We start from the raw sequence: 24,694 nt of genomic DNA, 5'->3' as shown, positions 1-24,694 counted from the left end.
CATACCGATTAATACACAGAATTACAACATTGGTTCAAAACAGTTCAAGCAAGTTGGTTCTAATACTTTCTCACATTGTACTGTGGAATATTCTAGAATTCAACTGAGAATGACTAAATATAGAGCATAATGAAATTTGTGATTTATAGATAAATTCAGAGGATGATTTCTAGAGTAAAAGTTAACAAACTTGGGCATTAAATAACACATTCATTAATTATACAGTTAATACTAGCAAGTAGAACACATTAAATGTACATGGCTTATTTGCTACACTTACCAATACTTATGTTTTTTTAAAGCAGTAGTAGAGTTGTGTGAAAATCTAATATTTGTATCTATTAGCAAACTACTCAATGTTTATATGTGTGAATTTTATCAAATAAATTCTAGATATATCTATGTATATTAGAGGTCATGTCAGAAACTTATTTAATAAAGTAACTATAGGTTATTAAACTCGATAAACTTGAGCTAATCTACTGACACAGGAAGCGCAAGAGAAGCAGAGACTAGAGAAAAGTCCAGAGAGAGACTAGCAGCTCTGTTAATTAATATTAATGGCATATTAAACCAGAGCTTGATACGTCGTGATTTTACAGCAATACATGTGAAAACACTCAAACTGCCCCAAGAACTAACACACAGAAAATTGTGTGGCCATAATCTAAATCAATTCACACCTCCTGGTTTGAAATGTTGTCCTAACTTAAGTCTTTATGATTAGCATTCAGAATTAATACACCCTTTGGAGCAAAACATATCACCAACTAGTTACTTGTATGGAAGTGACTTGAACGTCTAACAAAGAATAGTTATCATTAGCCATCATACTTAGAGAAAAATGCCTCTATGCATTGGCAAAAATACAATGATGTTAATTCTGACAGACGTTTTAACTCAGCTGTTACAGTGAGCACTATGTATTATGTTCTCTTTCATTATTAAAAATAAACTATGCTTTTTTCTGAAAAAGAGTTAATATGTTAACTACAATTTAAAATAGCTATTTCTAATGTTAAGCACAAATATTTTTAATACAACTCTTAAGCAAAATAGTATTTTTATTATAAAGAAACATCAGCTAACTTGATATTTTTAACCTATAAGTCTGGGTTACAAAGTACCAATTGCTCTATAACTGAATGCCTACTGCTTGAGGGGTCCTGAACTCAGTTCATCTTTGCCTACAATCTTAAGCCTACATGAAGCCCATAAACATTTTTGTTTGAAGAAAACAACAGTGACAAATATGATTGTTAAGGAGGTATAACTTACAGTATCTAGGTAAAAACCTTTCATTTCCAGAAGGCCGACAAATGACTTTACTGATGTAAAAACATCCTTTAACATACATTTTGCTTAAAATCAAATAGAACGTTTATAAAGAAATACTTCAGTCCAACATACATATTACATCAGTAATCTTACTGCTCATGATTATTTTCTAATGCCCAACACCTTTAGTTGTTTTCATAGTTATCCAGAATACATAATAAATTGGCTACTAAAACTATAGATATAACTCTGGGAAAGGTTAAAAAAAAAAAAAAAAAAAAAGAACAAAGAAAAGAAAAGGAAAAGTATACAAAGAATCATTAATCTCTTAGTTATTTAAGGCATAAGTCAGTAAAAAAAAAATCATCTCAAAACTGAGTAAAATAAACTAAATGTAGTTTTTTAGATATTCATTAAAACACAGTAAATGCTTGGTTGTCTTTGTAGCTACAATACATTTCTATGTTTTGTAATAAATTGGTCATTTTAAAGTAACAGCTTTTCCAATTCTAAGGAATTACTCTGCCAAAGTAAGGTTTAAAATAAAATACATAAAATAGCTTAGTTTATCCTAATCTAATATAAATTTGTGATTGACAGCAAGAATATAATGGGAACGAACACAAACGAAGCAAAGCAGTCATCACATTCTACGAACTAGAAATAACATCATAAAAACATGTTCATTTTCATAAAATTTTACATTTTTGTACATATACTCCTAAGTTTATACTTTTGATATGTTCAGAATGTGGCTATACTATTTACTTATGGGGCAGTAAATCTTTAGAGCCAGTATAATTACATCAATTAGCCAAAAGAGGGCGCAGAAAGAACACCAGTAGATATGCTTAGGAAACTGACAGTTGGTTTTTCTCTAGTGTAGTCTAACAAGAATTAACAATACCCACAGGAGGGTTAGGTATGCTAACTGGGGAATACTGAAAGTCACAGTGTAAGTATATATAGACATACTTTAATATACATTCTTATGTAAATATACTGATAGCATTTCTGCCATTCAAATAAAATAAGCATATGCTTTTCTAGTGTATTAGTGTGTAGTCCAATAATTTAAGGGAACTGACTACAGAGTGATCAGGACCAGGAAAGGTAAAGAGGAAGAAGGAAAAGAATATGTCCTAGAAGTGGTAAATCTAGGAAAAATAAGAACACAAATCATCACAGTGGGAAAGAGACCCCGCCCAATACCTTTCAGTGTACCTACTGCTACTACAGGAAGTATAAATCAGCTACAAAGTTCTTTAGGGGATCTTCACTTGGTTCTGCTGTTTTCTCAAGGTCCTTATTTGAAAGGAATGTATACAATATAAGGCATTCAACTGATATCTACCTACATTATCTATATATTACTTCCTTATAAAAGTTCTGTCACCAGGCCAAATGGTGGCCAAATAGCTTGCACAAATTCCAACCCATTTGCCTGACATTAACAGTCTAATTTTGTGTTTCACTAAGCTTTATAAATATATTTCTTCTATTTAATTTACTACGTCTCTTTTCAGTACCAATAAATACGTTCGTCTGCCACTTCGGAGTTTGTAAGTAATAAAGTATTCCAATTAGAACATGAAAAACATGATATTGACATCTCTGAGAAGTACTTACTCTATTATTTCAGAATATGCTACAAGATATTTACAATTTCTGAAAGAACTAACCACAGTATAGCCAACTGGCTAACAATGGTAACCTTCTGTTTAATTATTTCCCAGGTATTGTTCCTTACTTTCAAAATTAACTAAAAGGAAAATATTAGCATGGTTCATGAACAGTAGACTTTTTCAATCTTCTCTTCAAGGGAAAGACTGTGAGTACATAAATTTTTTAAAAAGATATATGAGTTTTGCAGTATTCTAATGGAAAAAAATTAAAAGCTGAGTTTTCAAAGCATACTAAATGTCTTTTCATACAAATGTTCTATGCCTTGCGAGAGAACATCACTATTAGTAATTTACATTTGTATAAGGTTAATGATAAACACAGATCATTGTATTTTCTTATTTTAGGGTCACTTCCTAACACTAGCTACTAGTAAAAGGTCTCTCAATGCAAATTAGAGCCGGCCAATTAAAATTTAATTTGAATTTAGGGATTATTAAAGGTAAACAAAGTTAGTGACTTTTTTCAGTAGTAGCTTCCTATAAATAAAATTTCTATATGAGTTGGCCAATATATATAAACCTTCAATGTGAAATTTTACATCTACTAGTACATAAATAAAAGTAAAAAGTATAATCTTTTCAAAAGCACAATATTCCTCTTTATACTGTACATTACATATTATCTAGTTATACCAGTATTTTAAAAACATATGCATTCTAATATAACTGCACTAGAAAAGGTAATTGTGAAGTTATTGCAAATTCTCTCCCCTTTTTGCTCATTAAAATCTTAGGGTAAAATAGGAATACATGCCCACCGATCAGGAGTTCTCCTGGGAGCAAATATTTCAATCACAATCAATAATTACAACAGTAATGGTGAAAACTGAAAAATTATTGTGAAAAAATTTTTAACATTTCCTTTATAGTAAGGTAGGTAGTTAGTGTTTTACTTCAGTGGTCCTTTAATGTTGGTTTTGGTGAAGAAAAAAGAAGAAAATATAAGAAAGCCACTCCTAAGAAACCAATGCCCGTTTTTTGTTGCTGCTGTTCACTCCTATTGCTGCTGCATTTTTAAAAATGTTGCAGCACATTTAAAAGGAAAGGTTATTTTAAATTGGATTTGAAAAAGAAAATTTACCTATATTATAAGAAGGTGTATCAACTTTTGTAAAACCTGAATAATTAAACTTAGATTTGGTTACTGTTTAAAAGTGAAAATTTTAAAAAAACATCTGAAATTTACCATAAATTAGAATCTGTAACACTGTCAGTACTAAAAGAAATTATGTACAATTATTTCATCCTAATCACTGCCTTTTGAGTTTAATAACAAAAGCATTTAAATAAATCCCTGTGGAAAGCTAATTTGAAAGTAAACATGCTTTAAAACTTAAATATAGATCTTGTATTAGTCCCACAACAGGATCAAGATCACTATTAACATAAAGCCTGGGGCACATTATGATGCCTAAGATTGGTGGGTGGATTTTAATTGACTTGAAGACTGTCATAGTTCTATTATCATAAAACCTGTAACGCATTTCCAGCATGGAGGACCCATCTGTGCCCACCATCCATCTGTTTAGACATGATTGGCAAAGTGGTAGGGAACTCGCAGTGGTTGCCTCTGCCTGAAAGGAATGAACCACAGGATCTTCCAACGAGTGCCAAAAACTTCTGAGAAGGTCTGCTGCCATGGCTTTCGGGGCCTCGATCTACAGAAGACAGCATTATTAGTGAAAGACAGCACTCCCATGGTGCACTTCAGTCAGCTAAAACAATACAGGTTGGCTGGGGATCCATTACTGGACTCTGATGAATTGTGTCCCAGCATCATAAATACAGCTTTTCTTTCATTATGGTATGCAGCTGAGTTTTAACTCTGGATAGCAGATATTGTATCTGTGTCGTCAATCAACCGAGCACAACTTTTGAAGCAGAGGAAAATCTCAGGATTAACAGAATGTGTGTCAACAACACAGTAGCAAATCTCTTTTGATGTACTTTCAGGACAAATAATTTAACTTACTTTAGTTAGACAAGGCACAAGAATGATCAGCATTTTAGTGTGAAAACTATCATGGCTGGAAAACCCCTACTGTAAGACTGGGGTAGGCTTGTCTAGCACAGGCCTCAGACAAGGCACCAAAAAAAGCCATCATTATATTATCTTTCTACTACATGCACATATTTCTCAAATATGTCCAGTTCTTTCCATTTTTAAATAATACTATATACTTCAGTTTTATACTTACATATCTTCACAACAGTTTGACATCTTTTCAATAGATGTTGTATCCTATTAAAAATAAAAAATTATATTCAGATGTAACAAAGTCATTAAGTCTTTATTCTGTATCCATTCTATGATGTTTTTAATCTTATTCCAAGAATATTCTAAAGATTTAAACAGTTTATATATGAGTATTATGAATTTTAAATGATCTTTCATACATTGCTGGAATCCCCTTGGAAAAACAAAATCAACATTATATTACGCAAAAAAAAACCTATTTAAATACAAAAACCTCACAAAAATTGTGAGAGTATCACTTCATTAAAATATAACCTTTTATTACACTTGCTTTCTTGATGATTCCTCTGAAAGTCTACAATCTACTTTCAATTTAACTGTTAGTGAATATGCATTAAAAAATAAATAGTAAAATGACATATGAAATAAACTAATGAACAGAAAACTGCCTAAGAGAGTGCTACTGGTTCTAGGTTTCTGTAAACAACAACAAAATTCAACAAGGCAATCTATGAATTTGCCATATTACAACATCTATTATTCTGAAAACTAAACTGACCAGAGTTCTTTTTTAGCAGAAAAATAACCTTTTTCATAATATAATTCCCTAATTGTATGCTTTCTATAAGGCTCTAACACAAATATGTAAAAAAAAAAAAAACAAAAACAAAAAAACAAAAAAAAGCAACATTTCAACAAAACAGAAGATCGCTTCTAGAAATGCTGGTTTAATTTGTGTTATCAGAAGACTTATCATTAGACTGGTAAATTGTTGTAAGTAATAGCCAAATAATCAAAATACAAATTACACAATCTTATTTTTAGGTATTTATTTGTATTTTAAATATACTTTGAAACAGTGCAAAAGAGTACATTCATTCAAATACACCAAAAGCTGGAGAAGTTTTCCTCTTTTTATCCCTTACTTTACCTTAACACTTTGTTTACACATAGGTAGACTTATTAAGCAGTACGATTCATGCGAACACTTGTGGCTACAAGTAAAATCCCAAGAACTTATTTGGCTGTAAAACTTTTCCAGTGATGCTAATAAACAGCACTTTCACTCAAAAACAACTCTTTAGAGATGTTAAATAAATAGCTCATAATATTAAATTCTCATTATGAATAGTTGCATAACTACAGTTAGCCTATATAAGAGAAAATTGATCTACTTTTAAGATAACTAATAACCAATAACAGAGTTTCATTTACAGATTTTCCAGGAATTTTTTAAAAGTTATAGATTAGCTACATATTCTATATTCATTAGTTTTCCTATGAAGCTTTGTAATTCAAGGTATCCAGTGACAATTCTATTAATAATTAACCTTTCTCAGCTCTGTTGTAATTTCCTCAAAATGTCTTACTTTATGAAAACACAGTCTACAAACATATGAGAACACTGATTAGGGTCTCAGAGGAAATTTGGGCTTCAGGTTCCACATTTGTAAAGGAAGTAAGTGAAGTCATTTTAATTGTTTCTTAGAGTTTTGATAGTGACACATTGTTCCAAAGCAATTAAAACAGCTTGTGCAAAAGTACAAAGAAAAAGATGAGATAGAAGTCAAAGAGAAAGATGAAATAGAATAGCTATTAGGAAACGTATATGAATGGCCTAAGATCACAGATGTGGACAACACTTAAAAACTATAAAGTATTCCATGGTGTATAAGGCAAATGCAAGGTCAGACTACTCTCACCAGCTAAGATTAAGGGCAATTTTTACTATGCAGAAATTACAACTTGCTTATAATCCTAAGGGATTTATTGGTGGCATTAAAAAAATCTACTTTAAAGATTTCAGATTTAGATTTCATACAGAAAAAGCTTTTATTTTCAAGTGTTTTTGATACCTTTCTTGAATCTGTTTTGGGAAATAACTAGAATACTATCTATCAAATCATCATAAGCATGGTTATTCGGTTATTCTTTCAAACAATGTGATGTTTACCATTACTTTATGAGTAGGATTTGTGAGGTTGGCCAAAATAGGCTATTTTTTTCCTCTAGAAATGGCAAATGCTCATCTCTCTGTAATTCTGCTATCCAGAATACTGTTATAAGTACAATTTGTATTTTGGTAACCAAACATGTCATCAAGTTTTTGCACTGGTGCTTACATATAACATACCCAGAGCAATACAAATTAGGTTATCACATTCACTAGCAGGACAGAAACAGCAAACTAGAAGAGGACAGGAGTTACTACTATCAAGAATACAAAAAACCACAAGTTATCCTCAAGTGTCAAATTAAGTTTAATATACTTTTGGAATAAAAAAACACTAAAATAATTAAAATATTTTGATGTAGATAACTTCATTCGATACTAAAGACTCAACACAGTGCTCATCATGAAAGGACCAATAAGATAACTATTATGCTCAAGGAGTTTAAATACAAAGTATAAGTTCTTAGTTATATGTAAAACTCAGCTATCCAAAGAAATTCATTTGTCCAGGAATGATAACAAACAAGTTTTTACTATGTGTTGTCTATAAGAACACTTTTATTTATAAATATTTACACCTTGATTACAGTCTAATGATCAAAATATCTAAGACTTTCCTCAGTCTACATGACCAAGATATATGAGAATGATGTACTATTTTAAAAGCTGGACGTCCTTAAAAATAATGAACTAGAAACAGCAAGACATACAGAAATATAGGCCCTACCTATTTTATCTAATATTTTATCTTCTGATGGGTGGTCTTACCTAAGAAATTATTTTTCAGGCCTAGTCTAAAAAGTTATGTTGACTATTGAAACTGCATCCTAAGTAGTAAAATTATACCTGGAATGGGGGGGGGGAAGTTCCTAAGAGAAAGGGAGAAAGTGGTATCTCTTGGCTTGATGTTAGGAAAATGAGAGGTTGCAAGGCGGGGCGGGATAAAGAGCAAGAATTTATCACCAGAGGTTTCCTGGTTAACAGACCTGAGAACCCAGTCCTCTTGGCATAGAGCGCTTGATGATACAATCCATCCAACTAACTCATCCTGTTTTGAGTTCATTCTCACCAAGCAACACTTTGCCACATATGTTGTCATACAGGAGAAAGAATGTGCTGAAGAGTCCTTTGGCACACCTGACAATCGCACATAAAGGAATAAACAATCTGTTATATGACTATCTCTTTTGAGTCTGGAAGTAAGAGCCATTGCCTCTGGACCTGTTTAACCCTGCAAACAATTTCAAAATGGAGTTTCTAGATCTGCCAAACTGCAGACCTGAGGAAAGTAAAACAATTATTTTTGTTAGACTCCTTGAAAACAGTTCAATCTAACCTCAGTTATCCCCTGCATTCTTTATTATTATAGATCTCGTTGATGCTTCTAAGTCTGCTACACATAGTCACCTAATGACTCTACGGTGATTTAATCTAGAGTTTAAAACACTGTTCTATATACAAAATCAACTCAAAATGGATCAAAAACTTCAATTAAGACCTGATCCTATGAAACTACTGGAAGAAAACATGGAGGAAATGCTTTTTGACATTGCCTGGATAAAGATTTTTTAGGTAAGACATAAAAAACAAAGGCAACAAAAACAAAAATAGAGAAATGAGATTACATCAAACAAAAAAGCTCTGCAAAGGAAACAACACAGTGAATGGCTGGGTGCGGTGGCTCACGCCTGTAATTACAGGACTTTGGGAGGCCGAGGCAGGTGGATTGCTTGAGGCCAGGAGTTCAAGACCAGCACAGCCAATATAGTGAGGCCCTGTCTCTACAAAAACAGAAGAAAGACCTTTAAAAAAATAGAAGGTATGGCATGGTGGCATGTGCCTGTAGCCCTCGCTACTCAGGGGACTTAGGTGGGAGCTTTGCTTGAGCCCAGAAGTTCAAGGCTGCAGTGAGCTATGATCATGCCACTGCACTCCAGCTTAGGTGATAGAGTGAAATCCCATCTCTTAAAAAAAAAAAATACATTGAAGAAACAACCTAAAGAATGGAAGAAAATCTCTGCAACTATACATCTGACAAGGGGGTAATACACAGAATACATAAGGAACACAAACAACTCAACAGAAAAATAAAAGAGAGAGAAAAGAAAAAAAATCTGATTCTAAAATAGAGAAAAGATTATACAAATGACCAATAGGTATATGAGGAAATGTTCAACACCACTGGTCATCAGAGAAATGTAAATTAAAAACCACAATGGGAAATCATGTCATCCCAGCTAGAATTATCCCAGGGTATTATCAAAAAATACAAAAGGTAAATGTTGGCAAGGATGTGGAGAAAAGGGAACCCTTACACAGCCTGGGGAAGAAACCTTACTCCTGTTGGGGAAAATGTAAATCCATACAGCCATTATAAAAAAACAGTATGGAGGCACCTCAAAAAGTTAAAAATAAAACTTCTGTATGATCCAGCAATCACAGCACTGGGTACACAGTCAGCCCTCCATATTTGTTGGTTCTGTAGCTGTGATTCAATCAACCATGGATCAAAAATATTTTAAGAAAAACTGTTTTTAAAAATTTAAAAAAAAACAGATAAAAATAATATAGTTTAACAACTATTTACATAGTATTTACACTGTATTGGGTATTATAAATAATCTAGAGGTGATTTATAGTATAAGGGAAGATGTCCATAGGTTATAAGCAAATACTATACCATTTTACAAAAGGAACAGGAGCATCAGTGGATTCCGATATCCCTGCGGGGTCCAGAAATCAATCCCCTATGGAGAGTGAGGGACAACTGTATATTCAAAGGAATAAAATCAGTATGTCAAACTCCCATGCTTATTGCAGCACTCTTCACAATAGCCAAGATATGGAATCAATCTGTGTCTAACAGCAGATGAATAAAGTAAATATGGTATATACACACACTGGAATACTAATCAGTCATAAAAAAGAATGAAGTATGATCATTTGCGATCACATGGATAAATGAAATAAGCCAGTTACAGAAAGACAAATACTGACTGTTCTCACTCATATGTAGAATCTTTAAGAAGTTGATCTCATAGAATTATGAATAGAACAGTAGTTAGCAGAGACTGGGGAGGGTAGAAAGAGGGGAAGGATGGGGAAGAGGATGGTCAATGAGTACAAAGTTACAATTAGAAAGGAGTAATAAATTGTGGTGTTCTATTGCACAGCAGTGTGATTACAGTCAACGAGAAGGTACTGTTTATCTCAGAATAGCTTGAATATAGGATTTCGGATGTTCTCACCAAAAATAAATCATAAATGTTTGAAGTGATGGATAAGTTCATTACTGATTTGATCATTACATTATGTATAAAAATATTGAAACATCACATTGTACCCTGTAAATATGTACAATTATTATATATCAATTAAAAATAAAAAAATTGAAAACACTACTCAGGCAAGTGTTTCACAATTCGAGATTTGCCTGCTTTATCTATTACTAATTTATATTAATTCTAAGAAAGACTTTCATTTCACTTCTTAGCACCTCTGATTAGTTATGAACAGTAGCTCATTTAACTTTAAATTTTTCCATAGCACTTAATTAGCAGCACATATTGTACAAAATGGTCAACTTAATATAAATTTGCGGCACTAAACTAACTGGACATGAAGAAATAGCATGATTCCTTATTTTTAGTTTTGTTTTCAATCAAAAGAGGGAAATGTTCTGTTAATCTCAGCTCTCTCTGTTTTCCTTTTAAGTCAGAACTACTTTCCTCACTTCAAATGAATGGTTCTTTAAGCACCCATTTCCAACAAAAGACCAGCTATGTCTTTTATTAGGGATCTGAAGTTCACATAAACATCTAATCAATCATAGAACAAAAGTGAGAAGGCAACAGATCTTATATTTATAGACACTGAAAATCTCTTTCCAAAATAATCCCCCCACTTCTCTTAATCACGCCACTTTCTGACTATACAACCTAAAGAAAATTGCTAAAACTCCATACCTCCATTTCCAAATAATAACGCTTACCTCATAGGTTTTTGTGGGGATTAAATGCGTTAATAATGTCAAAACTCCTTAAACTCCTCAATAAATGGCAGTCTTAGATTTTAGTGATATTGCCTACTACCTACTTTCTGACACAGCTTGGAAATAAATACCTCAATTACCTCAAAATGTAACTTTTCAACATTATGTTTAAACACACAAACAAGTGGTTTTATAATGAAAAATAAAACAATAGGGACTACAAGAGACTACACATATAAAATCCTATGCCCTCTAAGAGCTTGTAATCCAGTTGAAAAAACAAGTCCTAAACACGTAAACCATGATGCATTTATTCATTTATTCATCTATCAAAAATTTACTAAGTATCTATTATGACACAGTCCTTAGCATCATGGAACTTACAATCTAGTAAAAGTAGTCAAGTATACAAGAAATAATTATATAGGAATATAGAGAGAAAGCCAGCGAGGATGATTATACACAATAATGTTTTGTATAAATAAGTCTTGCACTAATTAGAATATTTGGAACAGCTGAAAAACTATGTTTATAATCAAAACTCAAATTTAACTACTCTTACACTTTTAACACCAAAATTATACTTTGATAAGATTTTTGGTTATTAGTAGAAATAAGATGGGTACTTAATATGCCCCTTTGGCTGAGATTCAGGGAATAACGTATCAATAAAATGTACATAAATTATTGTGCTGAAATACCATAAGCAAACCATAAATATAAGATTCACTGCTTTCTGCAATCCTATGTTTTAATGTCAGATTGAATATTTGTGTGGATTTAAATCATGAAATATAAAATGAATGTCTAGGAAAAATGGTTAGTAAAAGGAAAACCCATAAATGTTTAGTTTTCTTACCAACATTTTTTAAGCATCTATTTAATCACTCAAGCAATTAGTAGTGATTTAAGAACATACAAATTATAGAAAAAGATTTGTTTTTAATTACTTTTATCAAAAATACTTCAAAGCAGTTTATTACACTGAGCAAAGAGAAATTATGCAATATAAATATGCTTTTACATAGGAACATGTGTATGGTAAAGAGTAATCCAATTCCACACATCACAATTATCAAAATAATTTTGATAATTCTTTTTTAGAAACAGTATTTCATGTAAGTATGAAATGTAAGTTGGTATTTAAACAAATGCCCTTGGCAAGGGGGAACCTACTTTTTAATAAACTTATCATATACAAAATTCTAAAAAATATTACACCCAATTTTACTGTATGACATTAAAAGCATATTTAAAAAGAAGGGACATTTTAAATTTTAATTAACTTTCTGGATTTTAAAAAAGCTATAAAATCTTTCATATAATATTACAATTACTATATTAGAAATACATTTATTTTGTTTTTATCAAGCAAAAATTCAGAGGAAAACAAAAATGGTACACAGAGCTTCCTTTACAGAAGTATAAGTGAGCTGGGGTCAATATAATTAGCACTGATGTTCATGTCTGCAATGCTGACCTGGAGTTGGGCAGATCAAACATAATTGTTACAAAGAGTTTACTGAATGCTGTTAATTCAAAACAACTTGGCAGAATATTAGGCAAAATTTATAGGGATTAATAATTTCAGGACTACATTTCTGTGTATAGATTAAAAAGCAAGTAAATCAACTAATTGATTAGTAAAATGATGTTTAGTAGTCTCCTTTAAACTGATTTAACATTTTGAACATAAGATACTTTTCATTGAGTAAGATAACCACGTTAAAATGGTCACCCCTGCATTTATGATTTCTCCTGTAGTTACCTAAGTAAATATTAACTTTATGAGTTAAATATGAGCCAGTATTTTTGGGAGAAAATATTTTCTTCTTAATTTGAAAAGCTTTGATTTAAGCTATCTTCAGCAATTCAAATAGACTCCAACAATAGTACCTGTGAAACCAAATGCAAAAATCACTATATTTTTGTTTGAGAATTTACTCTTTTTCAAAATTGCAACTAAATACATCTGTCTCACCCTACCCCCAACCTCACCACAACTGAGAAAATCTCCAGAGACATCATCAAAAGCTTACACTATTATATAAACTTCACAGAGCCCAGAAAACAAAAATGCTTGTATATAAAATTTAGATAAACTGTCAGAGCAGTGTCATGGTACACAATAGCTCACTGTCAGAACCTCACCAGAATGTGCTGTACCAGCTGTTACAGCACTTCTTGATTAATTCTCTCCAAGCCCAGTGACTGAAAACATGACGAATACAATCATCCAGCACTATCAGTATTGGCGCTCATCAGAATGGACATTATTGTTGGCTATGTGTGAACTACTGCTCAATAATTCAGACAACATCAATTACATTAATAACATCACTATCCATTTCATTCAGAAATAGCAAAAAAAAAAAAAAAAAAAAAACCAAAAAAAAAAAAAAAACAGGCTAAACAGTCTGAAGTCTAAAAAATAATTTGACTAACCTGTTTCCCTTAGAAGTAGATTGATTTGAAAACATTTTTATTTCAATATAAATTGTAGTAAAAATGCACAAACATGTAAATTTGAATCCTGTTTAAAATTAAATCGAAAAATAATCACAGGTAATCCTTTTGAATTGGGCTTCAGATTAGTCTATTTAACAGAAACATCTGGTTGTGTTTTATCTTTTAACCTTGAAAATGAGATTAGAAATCCAGTATTTTTAAGTTAAAGTAATTTCTAATTATTTTATCTGGGTCACAGATAATCTAGTCTTGCTAGGTCTAAAATGACATCAGATTATCACTGCTATGATTATCCTGTTACCTTCCACTATCAATAGGAAGACGAGATTTTTCTTCCTATACATGAAATAAATGATTTATTTATTCCAAGCAAAAATGAATAATGGTAAAAAATTACTGAAAACTGATATGCCGCTTCCCTGAAATCTCAAGCTAAACCCCAAAGAGACAGCACTTATTTTGCTTGTTTGACATCTAATAGGTCTATATTCAAGCTATGCAATAAAATAGTGTATGTAATGAAATGATATCCGTATCAGTAGTTTCCCAAAATGCCTCTAGGATCTGTAGGGTTCAAGAGTAGGGGAAGAAGTAAGACTGCAATGGAAGGATTAAGTTTACTGTGATTCTTTCTCCCACTTCTTTCTTATGCTACCTAACAAATTTATCACTTAACACTGTAAAGAGAGATCCATGGATTCAAATTATGACAAAAACATGTACAGATGTAAAATTTCTTGTAATCTTAATCTTATCACAAAACAGCAAATTTACTTTATACAGTAAGCATAATCTATATTTTAACTTAACTAAAATATTAAATCGTATTAAAGTGCTAATAATTCATTAGATTTAAAATTAAACAATGAATGCATTAGACTTTTAAATAATCAAGCCTCAAAGAATCTTAAATCAATGTGAGGAGGAGTGTACTCTGGAAATCCTTTTTAATTTTTTTTAAACGCTAAAAGGATAATGCTTGAGGTTCACTATGAAATCCCAGCCAAAGAGATTTAAAAATTTATTGTAATTCTAAAAAGTACTTGTATTCAAGAGAAAGTAAAGTGACTAAGGGTTAGGATAACAAATACAATATATCCTCTCTCTTGCTTTCTTTCTTAATCATTCTTTTTTGAATGTTTCATAGAGGTATAATTGCTATAAACAACAGCACTGTCTGGTACAGTGCTCCGAGAGGGCACTACGTATATGCAGAAAGAGATGAAACTTTTGGAGTAAGCATTATTTAACAAATGTGGTTTCTACTCAGTTTTAGAAATATCACATCATAACCGAATCTCTCTACCTGAATAAAATATGATGTTGTTCAACACTACAGAAAAAAAAAAAAAAATACCCTTGCAATTTGAGAATTAACATGTTGATAGAAGACAACAGAGTCAGAATCAAACCTGATATATAAAAACCATAAATAACTTACAGAAACACCTCGAAGATATTGCAAGTTTGGTTCTAAACAATGAAGCCAGTATTGCAATAATGTCAGTAACAAAAATTTTTCGGTTTCTCACTGCATATAAAAGTTATGTTTATGCTATGCTCTATTAGGTGTACAACAGCATTATGTCTAAAACACAATGTACATACCTGCCTTAAATTAAAAATACTTTATTGCTAAAAAATGCTAATGATCATTTGAAACTTCAGGGAGATGTAATATTTTTGCTGATGGGGGTCTTGCCTCCAAGTTGATAGCTTCTGATTGGCCAGGGTGGTGGCTGCTGAAGGCTGGGGTGGCTGTCACAATCAAAACAATAAACCGGTGGCTCACACCTGTAATCCCAGCACTTTGGGAGGCCGAGGCAGGCAGATCACAAGGTCAAGCGATCGAGATCCTCCTGGCCAACATGGTGAAACCCCATCTGTACTAAAAATACAAAAATTAGCTGGTGTGGTGGTGCACACCTGTAGTCCCAGCTACTTGGGACTAAACCCGAGAGACAGAGGTTGCAGTGAGCTGAGATCATGCCACTGCACTCCAGCCTAGTGACAGAGTGAGACTCCATCCCAAAACAAGCAAAAAACCAATAAAATCTGCTGCATAGGCTGACTCTTCCTTCCATGAAAGATTTCTCTGTAGCATGTGATGCTATTTGATAGCACTTTACCCACAGTAGGACTTTGTTCAAAAATTTGGAGTCAATCCTCTCAAATACTGCCACTGCTTTACCAACTAAGTCTGTATATTCTTCTAAATCCTTTGTTGTCATTTCAATAATGTCCACAGTATCTTCACTCGAGTAAACTCCATCTCAAAATATCACTTTTCAGGCTCATCCATAAGAAGCAACTTCTCATTCATTCAACACTGATCACGAGATTGTAGCAATTTGGTCACATCTTCCACTTCTTATTTCTCTTGTTATTTCTAGCACATCTTTAGTTACCCCCTCCACTGAAGTCTTGAACCCTTCAAAGTTAACCATGAAGTTTAGAATCAACTTCTTCCAAACTCCTGTTCATATTGCTATTTTGTTCCCCTCCCATGAATCACAAATGTTCTTAATGGCATCTAAAATGGTAAATCTTTTCCAGGTTTTCAATATACCTTCTCCAGATCCATCACATGAATCACTATCTATAGCAGCTATAGCCCATCAAACATGTTTGTTAAATGGTAAGACTTAAAAGTTGAAATTACTACTCCTGATCCATGGCATGCAGAACAGATGTAGCAGGCATGAAAACAACATTAATCTCCTTGTATATCTTCATCAGAGCTCTTGAGTGACTTGATGCATTGTCAATGAGCAGTAATATTATGAAAGGAACTCTTTTTCTGAGCAGTAGGTCTCAATAGTGGGCTTAAAATATTCAGCAAACCATGCTGTAAACAGATGTGGCTGTCACTTAGGCTTTGTTTTTCTATTTCTAGGGCAAAGGCAGAGTAGATGTAGCATAATTCTTAAGAGTCTAGGATTTTGGGGATGGCAAATGAGCACTGGCTTCAACTTACAGTCACCAGCTGCATTTAACCCTAACAAGAGAGTCAGCCTGTCCTGTCCTTTGAAGCCTTGAAGCCAGGCATTGACTTTTCCTCTGTAGCTACAAAAGTTCTACATGGCATCTTCCTCCAATAGAAGGCTGTTTTGTGTACACTGAACATCTGTTGTTTTGTGTAGCCACCTTCATTAATCATCTTAGATCGTTTGGATAATTTGTTGCAACCTCTACATCAGCACTTGCCAGTTCACCTTGCATTTTTTATGTTATGGAAATGCCTTCTTTCCTTAAGCCTTAAGAACAAACTTCTGCTAGCTTCCAACTTTTCTTCTGCAGTTTCCTCACCTCTCCCAGCCTTCATAAAATTGAAGAGTGAGGGCCTTGCTCTGGATTAGGCTTGGTTTAATGGAATGTTGTGACTTGTGTGATCTTCTACCCAAACCACCAAAACTTTCTCCACATCAACAATAAAGTTGCTTCAGTTTCTTATCATTTGTACGTTCTCTGAAGTAGCATTTTAAATTTCCTTTGAAAACTTTTCCTTTGCATTCATAACTTGGCAATTTGGCACAAGGGGTCTAGTTTTTGGCCTATCTCCGCTTTTAACACGTCTTTCTCATTAGTTTTAATCATTTGTAGCTTTTGATTTGAAGTGAGAGGCATGCAACTCTTCTTTTCACTTAAATACTTAGAGGCCACCATAGGGTTATTATTTGGCCTAATTTCAATATTATTGTATCTTAGGGAATAGCAAGGCCCAAAGAAAAGAGATAGAGGAATGGCTAGTGAATGCAGCAGTCAGAACACACACAACATTTACCAATTAAGTTTGCCATTTATATGGGCGCAGTTTGTGGTGCCCCAAAATAATTACAATAGTAACATCAACAATCGCCAATCACAGATCATCATAACAGATATAATAACCATGAACATGTTTGAAATATTATGAGAATTACCAAACTATGGCACAGAAACAACAGGTAAACACACACTGGTGGGAATATTGTACTGAAAGACACACTCAATGCACCGTTGCCGCAAACCCTCAACTAGTTTAAAAAAAAAAACACAAAACACTATTTACAAAGCACAATACAACAAGTATGCCTGTATAGCATATATACTGTGGATAAGAAATTAAGTGTTTATCAGAATATATTCAGTAAAAACGTATGAAAAATGTATCAAAACTACTGTCAAACAACAGTAAGAAAGTGTGCTACTGGCATAAAGGTATCTCTATATCATAAAGATACACATATAAATAAAAGAGTTAAGAGTCCAGAAAATATCCAATTAATTTTCAACAAAGGTGTCAAGACTATTCAATGGTGGAAAGAATCGTCTTTGCAAGAAATGGTACTAGGACAACTAGATATCTACATGTAAAAGAATGAAGATGGACCCCTACTTCACACGATCTACAAAAATTAACTTAGAATGAATCGTAGTACTAAATGTAAAAGCTAAAATAATAAAACCCTTAGAATAAAATACAGGAGGGAATTTTGTTGACCTTGGATTAGGCAATGGTATCTTAGATAAGACACAAAAAGCACATACTACCAAAGAAAAAAAATAGATAAATTGAAACAATAAAAAGTACAAACTTTTGTGCTTCAAAAGACACTGATAATAAAGTGAAAATGTAATTAAGAGAATGTGAGAATATTTGCAAATCACATATTTGTAAATAATATATCTGAAAAGGGACTTATATCTAGAACATATAAACAGCTTTTCTAACTCAACAGTAAAACGGCAACCCAATTAAAACATGATCAAAGGATTTCTCCAAAGATACATAAATGGACAATAAGCATGTGAAAAGGTACTCAATCTCATTAGTTAATCAGGGATGGTAACCATTTTTTAAAAGACAGGTAATAACAATTGTCATCAAGGCTGTAGAGGAATCAGAACCCTCAAATACTGCTAGTGGGAATGTAAAATCGTGCAGCAACTTTAGAAAATAGTGGCAGTTCTTTAAAAATTAAATGTAGCTTCCATTAGACTCAGCAATTCCACTTCTATATACCCCAGAGGAATGAAAATGTATGTCCACACAAAAACCTGTAGGTGGGCTTCAAGATAGCTGACTAGAAACAACTGGTACTCACCTCCTCCACAAAGAAGAACCAAAATAGGGAGTAGATAATCACACATAAAATATATCATCTAAGAGAACACTGGAATTCAACAGAGAAGTGATTGGAAACACCATCCTAAAGCAAGGACTGAGAGGAAAGCAAGGTGGCCTGGTTAGCCAAAACTGGCTGGAGGCATGCAGAGGCTCCCCAGTGCAGGAAAAGGGTAAGTCAGTGACCCCCAATGGCCAACATTCCTACTGCAGACTCCTGCATCCTAGCGAGAGGAAAGCCCCTAGACCCTCTCAAGTCTCAAGACTAACGGGAGCTGCCTGGAGAATACATGAAGGCACCACCCCAGAGAGGAAGAGCATGCTGGGTCCCACACAGCCTTTGAGCCCTAAGCAGTTCCAGGAAGGCACCATATGAAGAGTCCAGCCCCCACCAGACTGTATCCTGCCAGTGAGCCCAACAGCCCCTGCATCTCCACATTTCTGGAGCCCCACTGATATTCCCTGCCCACAGCCACTGCTGCCATTGGCTGCCACCACCAAGGTTGAAGCACAAAACCATTGGCAAAGACCCTGCTGACTCCAGCAGCAAATCCAGCGTGCATTTTCACATGCCCCAAGGACAAACCCCCTGCCCACAGCAGCTGTTGTGGGCTGGCACTGCCAAGCTGACGTGCAAGCAAAGTGGGCAATCCCCAGCCCACTGCATACAGCTGCAACCACTGAAAGCAACCCTGTCCTCCCCAGTAGCACGGCTGCAATGGATGCCACCCCCACCCAAACATTTTGCCTTGGGCCTGGAGATCACCCCACCAATGCCTACCATAGCCAGTGGGTGAATGTACCACCAGGGTACCTGAGGCTAGGTCTCCCCAACCCCAAACTCCAGTAGCTGAGGCTAGGTCTGCCCATATCCAAACTCCAGTACCTGAGCACACTGTCCAGGAGCCTGGGAACCATCTACAGCCCAGTCTACCATTGTCAGCACCTGAACACTTCTCTCTGGGGCCAGAGGTCAGGCTCACCCAGCTTGCTACTACCACCATAGCTGGCACCCACACATGCCACCTGTGGGTCTGAGAGCTGGCCCACCCAGCCCATCGCTGATACTGTCAACACCTATGCAAACCACTTGGGAGCCAGAGGTTTGTTCTGCCAATACTACTGCCATCACCCACGACATGCCCATTTACCAGGACCCAAGAACCTGCCCACCTGCCTGGCGCACTGCTGCCACTATCCGCACCTGAACAAGCCACCTGGAGGCCTAAGAATTGGTCTGTGTGGACCTGCTAACAGCAGTGCCAAAGCCACCCTGGTGCCCATGGACAGGCCCACTTGCTGCTGCCACCACTAAGGACCAAGGACAAGCCCACCTGACAACCCAGTCCCTAGCAAAATTTCACCACAACATCCACTAACAAACATACCCTAAGCCACTGAGGAAATCACAGATACCACTGATGCTGTTTACAGCCAAATAAATCATACAGCAACTATAATACTGCACATTCCCAGAATCAAAACCAAAGGGGCCCCAACCAACCAACACAACAGATACATCATCAGGAAAAAGTCCTCTCCTACAAAAGCAAAAAAATTAGAACAAACATCTGTTGTTTCTTCTACATCACATATCGTAGATATCAACATAAGGACCCGAGAAACATAAAAAAGCAAGGAAATATGGCACTCCAAAGAAATACAATAATTCTCCAGTAAAACATTACAATCAAAAAGATATATGAAATCCCAGAAAAATAATTCAAAATAATATTAAAGAAGCTAATTGAGATAAAGAGAATACAGCAAATATGAGGCAATTAGAAAAATAATTCCAGATCTGAATGAGGAATTTACTAAACAAATACAAATAAAAAAGAACCAAACAAACTGAAGAATTCACTAAATGAAATACAAAATATATTTCAAAGTTTCAATAACAGACTAGATCAAGGACAAGGAAGAATTTCATTACTTGAAGACAGGTTATTTTCAAATAACCCGGTCTGACAAAAATAAAGAAAAAAGCATTTAAAAAATGAACAAAACCTATGTGACAGATTGAACACCATAAAGTGACCAAATACTTCAATGTGTAATCTCCCAGAAGACAAAGAGAAAACAAAAAACCTAGAAAACCTACTTAAGGATATAACAGCTGAAAACTCAAGTCTGGCAAGTGATCTAGACACCTAAGTACAGGAAGCTCAGGGATCCCCAAACAGATACAATGTAAAAAGATCTTCTCTGGCACACCATAATCAAACTATCAAAAGTCAAAGACAAAGAGAATTGTAAAAACAGCAAGAAAAAAGCATCAAGTCCCATACAAGGGACTCTCCATCAGACTAACAGTGGATTTCTCCACAGAAACTTTATAGGCCAGGAGAAAATGGGATAATACATTCAAAGTGCAGAAAGAAAAACACTTTCAGACAAAAATACTATTTCCAGCAAAATTATCCTTCATAAATAAAGGAAAAAGGCAGGAGATAACAAGCAAAAGCTGAGGGACTTTATCACCACTAGACTGGTCCTATAAGAAATGCTTAAGAGAGTCCTACACTTGGAAACAAAAGGATGATAGCTACCATCATAAAAACACATCAAAGTATAAAACCCACTCTTGGGAGGTTGAGGCACAAGAATTGCTTGAACCCGGGAGGTACAAGTTGCAGTGAGCCGAGATCACAACACTGCACTCTAGCCTAGGCAACAGAGCAAGACTCTGTCTCAATTTTTTTTAATAAAAAATTAATTTAAAACCCACTGGTAGAGCAAACACAGAAATAAGGAAGAGGAAGAACTCTAATGTTACCATTACAGAAAACCACCAAACCACAATGATAAACAATAAAAGAGAAAGAAAGGTACAAAGAATATATGAAACATCAGAAATCAATTAATAAAATGACAGGAGTAAGCCCTCACATATCAATAATACTCTTTAACGTAAATGGATTAAACTCCACATTTAAGACATATAGACTTTCTGAATGGACTAAACAAACAAACATGACACAATGATATGCTGCCTACAGCACACTCATCTCACCTATAAAGACACATATAGACTGAAAGTAAAAAGACAGAAAAAGATATTCCAAGCACATGGAAACCAAAAGTAATCTGGAATAGCTAGCTATACTTATATCAGATATACAGACTTTAAGTTAAAAATAGTAAAAAGTTACAAAGCAGGCCATTATATGATAGTGAGATCAATTCAGCAAGAAGATATAACAACTCTAAATACATATGCACCCAACACCAGAGCACCCAGATATATAAACCAAGTATTAGATTTAGAGGGAAAGATAAGACTCTAATACAATAATAGTTGAGGACTTGGACACAGGATTCTCAGCATGAGACAGATCTAGTAAAATTGTTAACAAAGAAACATCGGATTTAAACTGCTCTCTAGACCAACTGGACCTAACAGATATTTACAAAACATTTCATCCAACAGCTACAGAATACACATTGTTCTCATCAACAAATGGAACATTTCCAAGATAGACCATAGGTTAGGACACAAAACAAGTCTCAAGAAACATGAAAAAAAATCTAAATTGTATCAAGTATCTTCTCAGACTACAGTGGAATAAAACTAAAAATCAATAACTAGAGGAACTTCGGAAACTATACAAATACATGGAATTTAAGCAACAACCACTGGGCCAAGAAAGAAACTAAGTAGGAAATCACTTTCTTGAAACAAATAAAAATGAAAATGAAACATATCAAAACCTATGGACTAAAACAAAAGCAGTGCTAGGAGGGAAGTTTACAGTAATAAATGCCTATATCAAAACAGTAGAAAGATTTCAAGTAAACACAGTCTAACGATGCACCTCAAGGAACCAGAAAAGCAAGAACGAACGAAACCCAAAATTAGTAGAAAGAAAGAAATAATGAAGACCAGATCAGATGTAAAAGAAAGAGACTAAAAAAATAAGCAAAGAGGCAACAAGACAAAAAGTTGGTATTTTGAAAAGATAAACAAGTTAATAAATCACTTTCAAGACTGAGAGAAGAAAGACCCAAGTAAATAAAATCAGAAATGAAAAAGGAGACATTACAGCTGATACCACCGAAATACAAAGATTATCAAAGATTATTAAGAACAAATATATACCAACAAACTGAAAAACCTAGAGTAAATGATAAATTCCTAGACACATAAAACCTACCGAGATTGAATTGGGTAGAAATAGAAAATTTGAACAAACCAATAAAAAGTAATAATATCAAAGTAGTGGCCGGGCGCGGTGGCTCAAGCCTGTAATCCCAGCACTTTGGGAGGCCGAGGCGGGTGGATCACAAGGTCAGGAGATCGAGACTATCCTGGCTAACATGGTGAAACCCCGTCTCTACTAAAAATACAAAAAAAACTAGCCGGGCGCGGTAGCGGGCGCCTGTAGTCCCAGCTACTTGGGAGGCTAAGGCGGGAGAATGGCGTGAACCCGGGGGGCGGAGCTTGCAGTGAGCCGAGATCGCGCCACTGCACTCCAGCCTGGGAGACACAGTGAGACTCCGTCTCAAAAAAAAAAAAAAAAAAAAAAAAAAAACAAAGTAGTAATAAAGTCTCCCAACAAAGAAAAGTCCAGGACCCAGACAACTTCACAAATTCCACCAAATGTTAAATTAGGTAGAACTAACACCAATTCTCCTCAAACTATTTCAAAAAATTGAAGAGGAAGGAACTGGAACTCTCAACAAACTAAGCACAGAAGAAACATACTACAACATAATAAAGGCCATCTATGGCCTTTTGTGTTGATGATATTATCTTATATCAAGAAAAACCTAAAGGCTCTACCAAAAAACTCTTCAATCTGATAAATAAATTCAGTAAAATCACAGGATACAAAATCAGCATACAAGAATCAGTAAATCAATAGTGTTTCTATACACCAATAATGAACTAGCTGAGAAAGAAATAAAAAACAATCCCATTTACAATAGCTCCAACAACAACGCTGTAAGAAATTTAACCAAGGAGGTGAAAGAGCTCTATAAGGAAAACTGCAAAGAACTAAAGAAAGAAATCAAAGGAGGAGGCAAAGGAAAGCTATCCCATGATGATGGATCAGAAGAATTATTACTGTTAAATGACCATACTGCCCAAAGCAATCTACAGATTTGATGTAATCACTATCAAAATACCAACATCATTTTGCACATAATTAGAGAAATAATCCTAAACTTTGTATGAAGTCAAAAAAGGGCCCGAATAGTCAAAGTAACCCTAAGCAAAAAGGACAGTGCTGGAGGCATCACATTACCTGACTTCAAAATATATTATCAGGCTATAGTAACCAAAACAGCATAGTATTGGTATAAAAGCAGATACATAGACACATAGACCAAGGGAACAGAATAGAGAATCCAGAAATAAATTCACATATTTACAGTCAGCTGATTTTTGACAAAGGCATCAAGAATATACATTGAGAAAAGAACAATCTTTTGAATAAATGGGAAGTGCTGGGAAAATTGGATCTCCATATGCCTAAGAATGAAGAATGAAACTGGACCCTACCTCTCACCATATACAGAAACCAACTCAAGATGCATTAAAGACTTAAACATCAAACCTACAACTGTGAAACTACCAGAAGAAAACCTAGGAAAAATATTTCGGGACATTGGTCTAGATGAAAATTTTATGGCTAAGATCTCAAAAAGTGCAGACAACAAATACAGACAAATGGGACTCTATTAAATTAAAAAGCTGTAGAGTAAACAATCAACAGAGTGAAGAGACAACCTGTAGAATGACAGAAAACACTTGAACTATCTGCTTGACAAGGGACAGTATCCAGAATATACCAGGAACTCAACTCAACAATAAAAAACGGTACCGTTAAAAAGTGGGGAAAGGACACGAAGACACGTATCTCAAAAGAAGATATACAAATAGCCAACAGGCATATGAAAAGTACTCACTATCATTAATCAACAGGGAAATGCAAGTCAAAACCACAATAAGGTATCATCTTACCTAAGTTAGAACGGCCTTTATTGAAAGGACAAAAAGTAACAG

The 24,694-nt window shown here is 34.4% G+C and overlaps 1 protein-coding gene across 2 annotated transcripts in view; it reads right to left on the bottom strand.

Annotated features, from left to right (window-relative positions):
• Positions 1 to 1,046: 1,046 nt before the first annotated feature.
• The window catches only part of ZDHHC21 (zinc finger DHHC-type containing 21), a 70,079-nt gene continuing 46,431 nt past the window's right edge, over positions 1,047 to 24,694 (bottom strand). For both annotated transcript variants that reach the window (XM_025360472.1, XM_025360473.1), the window contains 2 exons: positions 5,162 to 5,205; positions 1,047 to 4,621 (listed from right to left, as the gene is read on the bottom strand). In XM_025360472.1, coding sequence (XP_025216257.1) covers positions 4,489 to 4,621; positions 5,162 to 5,205 — 177 coding nt within the window. In that variant the 3' untranslated portion in view covers positions 1,047 to 4,488. The remainder of the gene's footprint in view (positions 4,622 to 5,161; positions 5,206 to 24,694) is intronic.

The sequence above is a fragment of the Theropithecus gelada genome, chromosome 15, assembly GCF_003255815.1.
Source record: "Theropithecus gelada isolate Dixy chromosome 15, Tgel_1.0, whole genome shotgun sequence".
Classification (NCBI taxonomy): Eukaryota; Metazoa; Chordata; class Mammalia; order Primates; family Cercopithecidae; genus Theropithecus; species Theropithecus gelada.
Note: the sequence above shows the minus strand (reverse complement) of the source record. Positions and strands in the feature narration are given on the sequence as shown.